The sequence below is a fragment of the Ambystoma mexicanum genome, chromosome 13 (assembly GCF_040938575.1).
Source record: "Ambystoma mexicanum isolate Mex_15411 chromosome 13, UKY_AmexF1_1, whole genome shotgun sequence".
NCBI lineage: Eukaryota > Metazoa > Chordata > Amphibia > Caudata > Ambystomatidae > Ambystoma > Ambystoma mexicanum.
Genome location: NC_090938.1, coordinates 689,251,391 through 689,267,264, shown reverse-complemented (window position 1 = coordinate 689,267,264; position 15,874 = coordinate 689,251,391). Strand labels below are relative to the sequence as shown.

At 46.9% G+C, this 15,874-nt stretch overlaps 1 protein-coding gene across 1 annotated transcript in view; it reads left to right on the top strand.

The window, feature by feature from the left end:
• The window catches only part of MIEN1 (migration and invasion enhancer 1), a 70,095-nt gene that overhangs the window by 41,008 nt on the left and 13,213 nt on the right, over window positions 1–15,874 (top strand). The window contains exon 2 of the mRNA XM_069634738.1: window positions 5,562–5,659. Coding sequence (XP_069490839.1) covers window positions 5,562–5,659 — 98 coding nt within the window. The remainder of the gene's footprint in view (window positions 1–5,561; window positions 5,660–15,874) is intronic.

Genomic DNA, 15,874 nt, shown 5'->3' with positions numbered 1-15,874 from the left:
CAAGGATTAAACAAGCAGCTATGTGTCCCTGGACCTGCAGAAAATCCCTTGCTGAGGCTCCTATGGAAGCCGGCAAAGAATCCAGAGATCCCTGTCCTCTGGAAGAAGCACCCTCCCTATCGAAGTCCAGAAGCTGGCTCCTATAAACTGCAAGTCCAGAGACGACTGGAGCCTGGATTTGGAGAAGATGAGGATGAAGCCCAGGTCCCTGAGGAGTGTGCAGGTCATGTTCACATGTTTCATCAGTAGCTCACGGGATGGCGCTCTGAGGAACCAATCACCCAGATAGGGGAACACCTGGATGTCAAAGAACAAATTCAAAATGCCTGACTCTAAATAATCACTAACGGGACCCTTGCTCGGCAATCCCCGTCCCCCTGCCCCTCCAGTGACCATAACTTGCCTCTTGCTGCGGGGTGGACTTCTGCCAGTTTTTCTTTTTTTTTTTTATATTATTGCTTTTTTAATATTATTGCTTTTTTAGTTTTCTTTCTTTCCTGAGGTTACCAGAACACCTGGATCAAAAGCAGCCACCGCTGGTCCTAGGACTTGTGGAAGTCCTTGGCGCAGATTTCAGCCTGATGGAAAGGATACTGATACCGAACTGAAAATGCTCTGCCTCCAATAGAAACCTCAAAAAGTGCTGGTATGGATCCCAGACTGGAATGTGAAAATATGCATCCTGAAGGTCCAGGGAGGCGAAGTCCATGTCCTGGACAGAGGAATTATCCTTTTATGGCATTCTATCTTAAAGAGGCTCATGACCACCTGTCGATTCAGTTTCTTCAAATCAATGACGAGACCCTATTTCAGGTTTTTGGGAACAAAGAAGATGACAGAGTAAACTCTCTTGCCCCCGCTCCAACCTGGTCACTCTTCAGGCCATAAACATCAGAAGTTCCTGAATGGCAAGGTGCATGTCAGTCCTCTTGTACCGTCCCCTAGGGGGGTGGCTTGGCAACCAGGCCCAATAACAGTGGGGGCGAGGAGAACTCCAACATGTAACCCCACCAAGATTGTTCATCGACGTCCCCAGATAACTGGTTCCACCGAGTCCAGAATTTCTGCAGGCAACCTCCAATTGGCCTGCTGCCAGGACCTCTGTTTGGCAGGAGATGATCTTCTGGGCAATGTGAGAAACCAGAGGGTGTCTAACCCGCTAGTCCCCAGAGAGTTCTCTCTCTGGTGACCAGGGCACGGCCATCGCCTTTGAATACAGACCCTGGGAGTGAACCAGTGCAGGAGGAATACAGATCCTGGGAGTGAACCAGTGCGGGAGGATCACCTGGGAGAGGGGCCATCAGGGAGTGGGGCTGAGACCGCAGCTGGTGTCCCCCCCCCCCCCTTTTTTGTTCATGTAACCCATCATATCTTTTAGGATTCTCTCCGGTCCTGACTAACCCCGCCCCCCTTTTCTTTACACAAACCCTGGGCCGAGATGATGACTGGGAGTAACAAGACTAACTCTCATTCATCGTACTGGACATGTCCTGTAATCTGGTCTGGCAAAGTCAGGCACTTGACTTTAAGTGCATACCTCGCACGGATGAAAGACAGAACCTAGAGACGCACCCTGAGCAAGGCGGAACACGAGTACGAGCAGCACTTCCGGGGCGAAGGCAATCCTACTGGAGCAGAGCAACGGACCAAGGGACGAGAGCAGTGGGTCGAAAACCCCAGGCTTTTTACTGGAAGTGGTTGCCTCCAACAGGCCGAGAAAGACACATGGAGAAGGCCAGATCCCACATGAGAAGGCTACATTGTGTTCCAAGGACGCCAGCCACTCTCCTGTGTAAATGGCAGAGTTGGGGAGGCAAGGCCAAGCCTTTGGTACTAACCTTGACTTGTGAATTGGAAATCGTAAAACCAAGAAAGAAACTCGCAGAGCCAGTGAGTTGGCAAGCGACCTGAGAGACTGGTGTGTGTTAAGATTGAAGGGGCAACATTATATCGCGAGTGAAGGCTGCACCTGTTTGGATGATACACGAGGAGAGGCAGACCTGTGAATGAACTTTGAAGTAAGGACAGCTCTGAAATCAGTGGTACTGAGTAACGGAGTGGTCCGGGGAAGGGAAGTAACTCACTCGAGTCTCAGTGAAGGGTGCATTGTTTGTAACGATAAAACAAAAGAACTGCAAAAGCGAAGTAAGCTAAATTCTCTCCTAGGGAAGGGGAGAGTGAAAGTTTATCCTTGACATTTTAGTCGAAGTGGTCCTACAGAGGTAGGTAAAGAAAGCCATGTGCATTTGAAAGTCTTCGACATCCCAAAGCGTTCTGAGCCCGACCTGAGGGAGACCCGAAGTGTAATAAGCTTGGGTAAGGGGGGCACCCTTGTTGAATTTGGTTTTGAGGTCTGAGACCTACAAAGGGGGACCAAAGTGAACCTTTTTGTGAAACACTGTTTGAAAGTCTGGGAAGAGCAACTTTAATGTGGAAGCCCAGGCAGCCCTCAATCCATGTCTTGAACTGTTCATGTGTTTAAACCCCCCTGAGCCTGAGTTGTCATTCTGCTTACAGGGACTGCCTTACTCCATGTGGTCTAACGTGGGGAGGAGAGGTGATTCAGCCACATTTATTCTTTTGACCACTGATTTTTCCTTTACATACATTTCTCCTTTTTGTACAAGAGATGGGGCAGGCGTTAGGTTTTGTTAGCATAGGCCATTTTGATTTGAAGGACTCCACCAGGACTGTTTTGTTTATTGTTTGATGGTCTAGTCTACGCCCATCTTAATTATAGGGCAAAGTAGGAGTTTCTCCAACCCCAGAAACTTCAATGAAGGTTTTACAAGTTGTACCTATTTTGTCAGTGTCATACTTGTGATATCATGCCTCCCCTACATCAACCACTTACGACTAGTAGAGTGGTGCCCACTGTTGCTTTGCCTGGAGGAGCAGGGCATTGCAGGTCGCTTAGATGGGCACGACGGCCATCTTTTTAGGTAGAGTGCCCACATCTTTGTCCACCTTAGAACTTGTCCTCAAGAGTGTCTCAGAACAGCATCCGGCCTACAAATGGGATCTTCATTGCAATAGTCTTCTGATGCAAATCAGAATTCAAATCTTTAATGTGCAGGTGCTTACACACTGAAACGACTGACCCTATGGCCATCGCTGAAGCCACAATGCCATCATACACCAAGTTCAATATGAACTCAACATGTGACCTGAACGCCCGCAAAACGGGGTGGATCCATTCCATCTTCCATGACCTTATTCGCCTCTCGCAGGCCTCCCAAGTCAGCTTCCGCCATATAGGAGGAATGGGTAGCAGCTTAAAGCTTGCACCTGCACGCTCACACCAGAAAAAATACAGCCCGCTAGGGAAAAAGACCCAAGACACTCTTGCAAGTATAATAAGTATTTATTATTTCTACAAAAATAAGAATACATCGGCAAATAACTCTGCTGTCACGGAGCGTTCTGAGGTCCGTTGGCATGTGCAGTATATTATAAGCACAAAAAGTGTTACTAATGTTGTATACAGTACAATTCTACAATACCTATAGATGTAGGGCCTGCTACATATGGGATTCCAGGCCATTGGTCCATCTTCATCTGTTCGCCTTCGTTCACGTGGGTGCTGCTGGGTTTGTCATCCACAGTGAGCTGACCTAACAATTAATTAGCTACTCTAACACAATGTTATTCTTACGATTGTAACAATGCATCCGACAGATACAGAGATGGGTCCGGAGGAGAGCCAAGGTCACACTAACTCGCACACACTTCACTTGTTCCCAGACAGATCAGCAACCCCCAAGGTCCTCCACCTTAGTGTTGAGCTATAATTCTGATGGCAACCTGCACCTCGCTGCCCAGATCATGTGATGCATGCCTGAAAACAACTGGTTGGTGTTGAGTCAGCGCCAGGTTATGCCCTGATGGGAAGAGGCGGTGCATCAGAGAAGATGGTAAAAATAAAGGACGGGATCCTGCGGGAGGTGGTTACCACCTCACAAGTAAGTACCGAGACGAGGAAGAGTAGGATGTGGAGGTAGTGGGTTTTCAGCCACTCAAGGGCCACAAAAGGTTGTGAGCTATGGTAGTGGAATGTGTCCTAGCTGGGATGATGTTACAAACTTGCTGTGGGCGACTCAGACTATGCCTGTATTTTTAAGTAACACTGTCTTGTGATGGCTGTTTTGAACTACTATCTGGGCAACCTTCTGCTTTTCAGGTTGTCTTCCCCATCACACAAGTGATACATTGTTAATAAAGTTACCTGTTCTTGGTCATTCTTTTATACAGGCATGCATCTTACTGATATGCACATTGCAGATGCAAGTTGCATTTCCACAAATGTGTCTTAATTTGTAACTGAGATGTGTGTGTGTATATATATCGTACTGTCCCAATAGTGGCTGTAACTGCTGATCTCATCCCTGCAAGGTCACCAGATTTGGCATGCAGCTGATCTGGCAAAAAGTAAACCATATTCCTCACTTTCATAGCATTACACTTTAACAGAAATGTTTGCCAACGAGGAATACTCCTGGGCTCACACTCCATTATTACCCCAGACCTTCTACAAAGTTCTCCTCACTGACGGGCAGCCCCAAACTAGCAATTCTGGGAGCTCACCTCACTACTAACACGGCCGGAGTCCTTCTACAGAGTTCCCCCTCACTGACTGGCTCCAATCTAGGAATCCCGGGCGCTTGCCTCACTACTCGCCTGGACCACAACTTTGTACAGAGCTCCCCTCACCCATCAGCTCCACAGTAGGAATACTCCTGAGAGTGCATTCCTCTACTACCCTGGCCATAGTCCTTCTACGGAGTTCCTCTCACTGTCCGACTCCAAACCCATGGACCACGACCTTCTACAGAGCTCCGCTTGCTCATGAGGAATACTCCTGAGGGCGCTCTCCACTACTACCATGGGCCATAGTTGTTCCACAGAGCTCCCTTCACTGACTGGCGCCAAACTGTGAATTCTGGAAGCTCATCTCACTTCGACCCAGAGCCAGAGTCCTTCTACAGAGCTCCCATTGATGGTCTATTGGCTCCAAGCTAAGAATTCTCTGAAGAGCTCACCTCGCTACTACACAGAACCGCAGACCTTCTAAAGAGCCCCACTTTCTAACCCAGACTGCTTACCCAGATGCCTTTTATGGGTTCTCTCCTTGATGTCTCGCCCTGCTGCTCCACATGGTGGTACCCAGGCACCTCCCAGAGCTCTCCTTACACTCTTATAGGTTACACATGGCTTACTATCACACAGGCTACATACAGGGACTGTTCCAGAGAGGGGCCGCTTGCTCTCCTCCGGCTCAAAACAAGCACCCATAGAGAGATTCTCTCTCACTATCCCACAGGCACAAAATCGGGCACCTTAAAGGGCCTTCACTCACTCTACCACAATAATGGGTACATTAAGGGGTACCGTGCTGATCTGCAGGTACACTCACACTTATTCCAGGCACAACTCATCCTCTGCCTCCACTGTATATTCTGTCTTCTCGCTTGAGAGCGTGATGCTGTGTGCAGCAAGCTCTGTGATACTAATTGGTGTCTCCTGCGGAATGTGACCTTTGCATTTCATGTCCCTTTTCATAGTAAGCACTGTGGGTTTGAGTCCCACTACCTGGAATTGGAAAGTGCAGTGAAGGAGGAGTTCCCAGATGTCGTCATCGAATCACGCTGTGGAGAAACGGGTAAGTGAGGGTAATGGTGATTGAAGACGCACTTGGTTTAAGAGGTACCAACTCTGTTATCAGCTGTGACACACTGATGGTTTGGGCTGGTTAGCACATTAGGACATCAGCCCTGCTGTCCAGTTCGACCTCAATCCTTTAACCATTTGTGTGAAACATGATAATAGTTTACAAACTATGCTTAACAGTGCCCTGTGATTGAACCCCCTCAAGGTTCTTGGTCACCGAACCACATGTGCCAAGGCATAAACTATAAAGACACATTGACCCTGGGCCCAACCAGTCTGTCCTTCCCAGGGTCACTAGGGGTCCCAGTTGCGACCCCTGGCCATCCCATCCTCCATTAATAATGCTGCTGAATTATGGGGGCCGGCTAACTAAAACGTGGGCACGCACAGCACGTGAGCCAGAGCCCATTCTCCATGTGTGAAGATGACGGGAGTTAGAACTGTCAGACACTCAGAGAACATCAGTGCATGTAAGTAGTAAGATACTTTGAGAGGTAGGGGAAGAGAGTTCCCTGTGCATCGCTCTGGGGCAGAGGTGCCACTGATTCTGGGAGTCCAGCCTGCTGATGCTACGCAGCTGGTGTCCGGCATGTATATAGGTCGATCCGACGCATACAGCTGCCATCTTGAACTTGGACCTAACCGGGCATCTGAAAAAAAAATAAAAACACACAACTACACAAGCAGATGTTTTGTTTTCATAGCACACTCCAGCTTCTTTGTTTTTTTGGTGTTCTTCGGGGTACCCGGCCCGTTATAGCTGTCGTCCTAATCCATGGGGATGGAGGGCCCCTCTGATGTATATTGTTAAATAGCACATATTTCTTGTTACTCGTTTGGATGTATGGTAAATTATGCTTTAACCTACTGTGTGGTAAATAAACGTTCTGCCTTTTTCAGGTAGCTTGTGGAATGACACATGTTCACCCATTTACCCAGAGGCCACACTCTTCTCTACAAGCAAGAGAGGGCAGTAGTACTTTAAATTGCCGGCTTGTGGCCTGTTCCCCAGGCTGCACCTCCCCTCCCCCCAAACCCCTGCCACCCCAGAGGCCAGGATTGACAGCCAGACGGGAGGCAAGCACTCCCATCCATCCATCCATCCTCTCTGGACGTGCCAGCTCCGAGCAATGCCCTGCGGCTGCAGCGGTACAAACGGCAACTTCTCAACTGGTGTTTGCGCAGCCCTTGAGTTAATCCCTTGCTCCAGAGGGAGGTGCCCAGGGGGGTCTATTGTAACTATGACTGTTCGCTATTGGATCCAACAAAAAATAAATGGCGATGTACCTGGACACTGCCTGGGACCTTTTCACGATATTCACCCCTGTGCACACTATTTCAATGGTAAGCTGAAGGGCCGCATTTGCATGTCGCAGCCAGGGCCCACCTTTCAATTTAGTCCAGTGTATGCGTGCCAAAAATCTGCCACGGCCCTGTGGACACCATGCTTTTGTCAGCTCTTCAACTCCCTCTTATGTTCCTCTCATCAGATAACATGAGAGCACATCCATGGATTTAAAGTCTGCTTGGGTGATAAATAAAATAATCCAGGATGGGTGTAGAGCGCAATCTCGCAAGAGATCACCTGACCTCTCGGAAAAGAAAAGATGCGTGCGTGCGAGCGAAAGACATTCGGGGCGGGTTGCAAAGGGACAGGACCACAGACCCAGGAAAGAGTAGCAGAGATGACCACTCCTAAATTCTTCACTTTCACAACAGGAAGAGGGCACAAAGAAGATGGCCAGAACGAGGACACCCAAAGTGAAGGATCAGGGGGAGAGCCAACCACCAACACCTCTGTTTTGTCTCCATTGAGTGCTAGCCAATTGTGGTTCATCCAATCTCCTACAGCAGACAGGCACTGCAGGCACAATGACATCTCAGCCTGCTCTAGATCCAAATGAATCATTATCTGAGTGTCATCGGAATATGAGTAGCAACTGATACCGAAGGAGTGGATGGGACACACCAATGGCCAGATGTAGATATTAAAAAGGATAGGAGACTAGGCGGAGCCCTGCTGCACCCCACGCCCCAGTTGGAAAGATCCTGAAATGAGGAAATGACCGTGTTTGAGTTCTGTCAGCCAGAAAGGAAGTGAACCAGGCAAGAACTTGACCAGAAATTTCCACCTGTGCTAGGTGGGCCAGCAGGGTAGGGTGGTCCACGGTATCAAAAGCCACCGAGAGATCGAGTAAAATCAAGGTGCCAACCCCCTAGGATCCACCAGCCTAGCCATATCGGCGAGGCCTAAAACCTGACTGAGCAGGGTCGAAAAGATCAGAGGTCTCCATAAAGGATGACGGAAGTGGAGAAATCGGGGCCTCCAAGAGCTTCATAAAAAAAGGTAGGAGTGAGATGGGGCGAAAATTGGAAAGTGTGGGGTCCAGCGAAGGCTTTTTAAGGAGGTGGATCACTGTTGCCACCTTAAGATCATGTGGGATGCAGCCTGTCTGGCAAGAGACATTAATGGCCGTTGTGATCTCAATCAGGAGATCAGAGGAGATGTCCTTCATTACTACTAATGGAACCACATCAGACAGAGCCACTGACTTGGTTTGATGGATGGCAGCCGAAATCCCTGACTCAGCAAATGGAGGGAAAAGAGACCATCATCACAGTGTCACACCAGAAAGTGTCTGAGTGATCTTTGAGAGGCCACAACATAATTGTCGATAAGAACAGAAGTGACGACCCACAGCGGATATTCTGCAAGGCACCACACCACCGCCAGCATTTCTCCAGTCCCCAGGTAGGCCAGCCCTACCCTGGCCGCAGTGGGAACCCATGTTTGTGACGTACATGGAAGCATAGGGTGGCGCGAACTTCGCAGCAGCAAGAAAGAGGGCCCCGCTACTGAACTCACTAGGGGTGGAAGGCCAGAGAATCTTTGCAGGATTGAAACTGAATGCAGCGAGGCTGTTTGTGAAGACGTTTTCGTCTAGTGAGAATATCGTATTGCACAGAATTAGGTTTTTTAGAAACAAGACCCGGCTGAGCCATTGCACAGAATTAGGTTTTACAGAAACAAGAGCCGGCTGAGCCAGTGGATGATATGTTATGGAACTGAGAGAACTGGCTGCCTTGTGTGCCTTTGGGGATACGTCGGAGGAAATAATATGCAACCTGTTGACCCTGCACACCAACAGCCGTAAGATACAGGATAAGTTAATCCTGGAAAAAACACTACTAGTGGATAAGGTGATACAAATAGCCAGAGCAGTGGAGGAGACCTCTGGGAGGGGAAAGAAATTTGGGGGGAGCTGCCCAGAGCCGGAAGTACAAGCACTACAATTCAAAGGGAGAAGGGAGCGATGGCAGCCAAACACCAAGGACAGTAGATCAGAGAACCGGCAAAATGCTACAGAAGTGCCAGGACCCAGTCACCTTGCCAATGACGAGGAGTGTCCGGCCAGGAACAAAGAGTGTTCAAAGTGCCACAGTTTTGGACACGTGGCCGCCGCCTGCACGTGGAGAGGTAGGAAAATGGCCACAGCAATACAGCTAGGATGGAAGAGTCATCGGAAGATTAGGGATGTCCCACCTTAATTTAACGGCATCTCTGCTCATAGGGAAAAGCCTCACTGCGTCATCAAAGTCGACAGCAATGAAACAAGGGTCATGGCTGACTCCGGATCTGATCTAACCATAATACCCCTTGCTGTGTACAAAGAAATGGTAGGGAAAGACCGAGTGGAAGTACACATGACGAAGCACAGACCAACTGCCTTTGACGGAACCACAGTAAACTTACTGGGCTACATACAAATCAGCATTGAATTTAAAGGGAGAGTAACAGAGAGCAAAGTATACCTTTCTGAAAGAGGACCAGCCATGCTGTGTTGGGATGCTCAAGCACAATTGCAAATGCAACTAGATGCCAGCATGGAAGAACAAGTGCCATCATTCACCTCAGAGGGCCCACCAGTATCCAGAGAAGATTATCGCGAGCTGTTCGTTGATGAACCAGGAAAAATAAGGAACTATGCGCATAAAATGAAGCTAACGCATGGAGCCGTCCCAATCAAACATAAACTGGCGTTGGTCCCTGCCACTGCAAGAGGAGCACTACAGGAACAGCAAGCCAGGATGCTCCAAGATGCTTGAGTGGTTGAGCCTGGTGGTCTTAATCAATAAACGGCACTCAAACCGTCTGCGCATATGCATAGATTTCTGCAGCCTGAATCTTGAGGTGGTAACGGATAGCTACCCACTCTCCAGTATCCATGAATTACTCCTAATGAAAGAGGCCAAAGTTTTCTCAAAACTTGACATGAGGGACGCATACCAACATCGGCCTACACAAAGAATCGAGGTCCCTGACGGCATTCGCCACATACCAGTTCACCCGTATGCCGTTTGGTCCATCATCAGCCGCCTCCGCTTTCCAATGCATGATGGACTCGCTACTGAGGAGGATTGGCAATGGAGTGTACTTCCGGGACGTCATTCTGGTATATGCAGCCGATGTCCAAACGCACAATACGGTGCTGCATGAAGTGCTGACACGCCTACAAGAAGCGGGAGCCCGTCTATGATTTGACAAGTGTGTCTTCAGGGCAGATGAAGTAGAGGACTTGGGCTACAAATTCTCAAGAGCAGGCATCAGCCTGAAGAAAGACCTGATCCAGGCTATTGTGAAAGCTCCAGATCCGTCCAACTGAGATCCTTTTTGGGAATGGCTGAATAGTACGCTAAGTTTGTACAGAACGTTTCGGAAACCATAGCTCCCATGCGCGAATTACAGAAAAAGGGGTCCGAGTGCAAGTGGGGAGCAGAGCAGCAGGAAGTGTTTAAAAAGGTGATGGATTGCATCACACATGCCCCCTGCCTACCGCTGTTAAACCCACAATGGAAGACCATTATAACCACAGATGCCAGTGTCTACGGCCTAGGAGCAACATTGACTCAATGGAAGGGCGATGTGGAGCAGGTAGTGTTGTTCGCCTCCAAGGCACTGTACCGAGCAGCGATGAACTGTTCGACAATTTAAATGCTGGCTTGCGCATGGGCAGCAGATTTCACGACATATGCCTGGAGCACCAAATTCCATCTGGTGACGAACCATAAGCTGTTGGTACACATGCTTAGCCCAGGAGGGACAAGAACGGCCACCCCTCGCCTTGCCCGCATAGCAGCAGAACTGCAGGAATATACATACGAAGTAGTACATATCACCGGATGGCGAAATGCACAGGTGGCTGCATGTCCAGACTGCCGGAGCGGAACTGCTTAAACGAGAACTTCCTGAAGGAAGAGTGCGTTGTAGCTTCATTGGGAGCCTGCTTTGCTTTGTATGAATCTACATAGTCATGCAAAAGGTGAGGTGACCTCAGATGATGACCCGCCCTGCTTGCTGCCTCCTACCGACATTGAACCATTCTGTAGGGAATTTGTCCTTCCTAATGATTACAAAGAGGGTGCTGTCTTCAACTTGGAAATGGCAGGCCTGTTGACAGTAGCCTTTGAGAAGTCTTTGAATCTGGATTTTACTTTGCATGCATCCTCAATCCCCCCTCAAGAATTGGGGGGCACTTCCCTTGCAGTGTAATGTTGTCTGAGACGGTTATGAACCGGGAAGAACCCATGGAAGCTTCTTCTGCCTCCAACAAACCTTTTGTTGCAGAGGAATTTGTGGAGGACTGGTTGAGTATCGCCCAAGCGGAGGAAGGCCCATCTCGAGACTCTTGGTCTAACATGCCTGAACATTTTGACACTCTGATAGTGATATCAGAGCTATGGGCTAATGACTCTTTGCACTCGCCCATTCTAACTGAATTTCCTAATCGCTAGAGACAAGACTGAGGCCGAACACCTTACCAGCTTTAAACTTTGTATTATTATCGTTAGTCAAGGTATTTGAAATTCGGAAAGAAGATGTTAGGAGAAACTCTGAACAGTTGCATGATATAGGATCCTATTTAGAGTGCATTCCTAAGGAAGAGGGGGTGAAATGTGGTGTTTTTTTTTTTTTTTTTTTTTTTTTTTATATAAATGAAGTATTGGGAATTATAGCATTCAACAGGAATTTACTTCTTTGCTGTTTCATGCAAAAATATTAGAATCTGCTATGAATGTTGAACATATCCAGAACCAGCTAAAATTTGTTGGCAGCTTTGAATGAGGAAAATGCCTGTTGAATCTGCGCCACTGGCAGCCCTCTTTTCGGCCCGTAATTAATTCAGATGAATCGGGCAAAAACTCCACCGTGGAGCCTGACCTCAAGATTGAGAGGGGGTAGACTTGCTCTCCGCACGGTAGGAAGGCTATGTTCCCTTGTTTGGGACACCCCACCGGACAAGGGATTTACAGAGGTGTTCCTCAGATTAGGAACGGTGGAGGCTGGCCTTGATGTGTCCGTTTTGTATTGTGGACTCACAGGCAATTGGTACTAGTACAAGTAAGGGCTAAACATGTTTTTTTTTTTAAATCGAGCCAAAGAGAAACATGTGAAACAAAGATCTGGGATTCAAGGGAAAACAAACTAAAAACCAAATTGGTAAGAAGACAAATAGTAATTCCCTTATGTAAGGACTTTAATGATAAGTTACTTGCTTCGAGTAAGGCCCAAAAGATAGCCCCCACATAAAAACAAGGCGGACAAGCAAAAACGTTACCTACTTCTGAGAGGGTGTTGCAATATCTTCTAAATGACATTGAAGTCCCTATATTGTTTTATAATGACGGGGAGGCTCCCTTGGGTAGTAACAACAAACGTTTGATGGAGGTCCATTTTGTTTAATCTCACTCAGAAGGTCCCTGATCAGAAAACTGATTGGGGAACAAACACTGATAAGTAGCAGGGCAGAACAGAGAAGAAATGGATAGGGCATCTGGGCCCTCTGCCTGTGTCAACCCCTTGAATGAAGTATTACATCTGGGTGAGAAGGGTTTCACTGGCCCACAGAAGGGGGTGGCTGGACACATTCGAGGGGCAGACCGCGTGGGCAACGACAATAATGTACACGAGGGGGGACAATGAGAGTTGTGGCTGCAGAGCACCTAAAGGCCCATGCACTATTGTGACAGAGATGGTGCCCTCGCATTTGGAAGGCAATATCTAGGAGTGGCCATCAGAACCAGATTAAATGGCGGAACTCATTCCCGCTGCCTCTATTGTTAAAGGCAGCCTGGTAGGCATGGGACCGCAGGGAAAAAGGGTGAAAGATTAACACTCTGGGAAAAACCCCAACCTGAATTACTCACTAACTGATGGTAAATATTGCAAGGAAGGATCTCGACCGAAGTATGCAAATATAACCAATGTTCCAAGTGGTCCCTGGGAATTTTGTCATTGAAGCAATCTTCCCAGATCCTGAGCTCAAGTTTCTGAATAGACCTATGATCCTTGCTATTTTTCATGAATTACCTAGTTTGAGGGGGGGGGGTTGAATCTAGAGAGATTGACGGAATTGAGTTCTGTGACTGGGAACGGTGGAATGTGGCAAAAGTTACAGTTCCATCCAAAATTATAAGGGGGTCTGTTCCTTTCATCTGCAGATGAGATTCGGCAAAGAGGCTTTGATATTTACACCTTGGAGGGTCCATCAAATAATTTCCTGTGTGAACAACTACTCACAACAAAAAAAAGGCTATTCAACATGAGGCCCGTGAGGAATTTGGTGGAAATTCCCAACGGGGAAAAGCACAGAATTATGAGTGCATAAATGGGAATCGCGATTGATTCAGGTTAGCCAAAACTGCAGAAAGCGATTTGAGAGGGGTCAAATGTGCAGGGCAGGGATTTTGGCCTCTGCGTATGGAACACCCGGGGCTTTCAGCATTTATTTAACCACAAAGCCGCCAGTGCCGATTTACTACTTATTGGTGATGTTACAAGAAACCTTCATGACAAAGAAAGTAATTATGGATGGTTACTCTGTCTGCCAACAAATGGCACTAAAAATGCAGTGGGCTGACCTAAAGGTGGTCTCCTGACAGGGATAACAAATGTGGCTATCCTAAATGGCTCGCTGTATGGTGTATCGGCAATTCATGTCGTGATGAAGGATGTACCTGTCAATATGCTCATTATAAATGTAGATTGCAATTATGTTGATGTAGATGGATCACATTGATGGCATATTGACGCATTGGAGGAAAGTCAGCCACCTGGTTTGATTGTAGTCGCAGGCGATTTAACGCTAATTGCCTTAAATCCATAAAGTATGAGGAGCTGTTGGCTTGCCAGTCAATAAATGCCATTCAAAATGCTAAAGGAACGAGATGGTGGGATGTCTTTTGACAGCTCGGGTTTATGTGTATTTACTGGCAAACACGAAAAAAGGAAATGTTTTCAAAACACCTGGCTCAGTGGTGCTAATCTTCTATGATTGACCACATTTGAGGAGCTGTGGGCAGCTGAAAGTATACTTGAGATAAGGAATGGATTCCCAAGTGACCATATGCAGCTGACCATGGAATTAAGTTTCCCAAATAGTCTGGGTATTACGGGCAGAATGTCACTATAAATGAGGGTAAGAATAGATTGATCTGGGCCCAGCACGATGTATGTGAATTTAATAAGAAATTAGAAGGGGACATTTTTAGTGACCAGAGCATCCTAGATAGTCCAGCAGGGTTCGCAACATACTTACCAATCTTTATAAAAAAAACACATTGGGACCAAGAAAACCCAAAGTGTACTCCCACAACTCTAATTATAGCCCTCTTATTCAATCTATTACAAGGGAATACAGAAAAGAGGCTAGATAAATCAACCGGAAGGGACTACATATTCCCAGTCAAGTGGGGGAGTTAAAACCAAGCTATGAGAATAGAATTAAGTCTATAAAGGCATCAGTTTATCAAAGGGATGGGAAAAGTATGCTAGCATGCTTAAAGTCGAAAGGTGAAATACATGTATGGAAATTAATCAAATCGACTAAGGAGGGGCAGAGTGTAGCACCAACTGATCCCATTCCAGAAACACTATGGATATCCCATTACGCAAAATTGTATAACCAGCCAACAGGCTGGTTTCCAACTAGGGATAGCCTTAAGTATGAAGATTGGAATCTGGAATTTTTGGTTAAGCAAATTGAATTCATCATCCAACGAAGTAGTGATTCTAGGGCCTCGGGTCAGAATGGGCTTTGCAATATGGTGTTTAAAGCAGAACCGGCTTTGTTGGACAAGATCTTGAATAATCTTTTTCTATCTATTGCCCACTTAAAGCAAACCCCAGAGATCTGGAAGAAGGCACATATTGTTCCCATTTTTAAGAAAGGGGCACAAGATGCTCCCGAAAAATAAAGTCCAATTGTGTTACTTGACCCTGACTCCAAAATATTTGCAACAGTGGTGCTATCCAACCTGAATGGAAGAGCTACTAAACATTTTCCAAGTTGATAACATGAAATATTTGGGTTTGGAGATATCTATCAAAAATGAATATGAAAGGTCTATATAGCAAAGCTTTGAAGGCAAGTGCCCAAATGAAATTCTTTCATAATCCCGCTTGAAAATGTTTATAAATCTAAAATTGTGCCGATGTTGATCTATGGTTTTGAAAATAATCATATTGTTCTGAATGATGATTTTTTGTAATTTAGAGGGTGGTCTCTTTTGGAAGAGAGTCTTAAGATTTCCTCAGGCCATCTCAATCAGTGTCATCAGATTTGAATTGCGACTTTTATTTTTCGAAGTACACATTTTATGGAAGAGAATTTTATTTTGTCACAAATTTAAGGTCCCTTTTAGCGAACACGTTGTTTGCAGACTTCAAAGCTGACTCGGATCGTTTAGCTAACATTTTAGTAGTTAGAACTGTAGAAAAACATGTTGAAGGGGCCCGGAAGCTTGATTTGGTTTGCACGTTGCTAGTTTCAGTAGGGGTTGAAACCATAGTTGTCTATGCCACATTGGAGCAATCCGCATAAGAGTGACTTGTTCCTGGTGCATCTTGTGCACTATCCTTCTGAGGAGTGGTGTCGGTGGAAAAGTGTAAGCAAATTTCCCTTACCAGCTCATCCACAGGGGGCGATCCCTTTTGGATCCTGCTCAGTGTCTGCTAGAGCATTGATTTCCCCTGCAACGTGTTGAGACTAGGAACATATTCCACTTGAGTGCCCACTTCCAAATGTTACAGCTTGGACAGACTTGGAGAGAGTGTGCCTCCCTACTTGTTTAGGTGAAACATGGCAGTGGTGCTGTCTATAAGGACTTGCACTGTTTGACCTACTAGAGGCTGTTGAAAAGCTTGCAG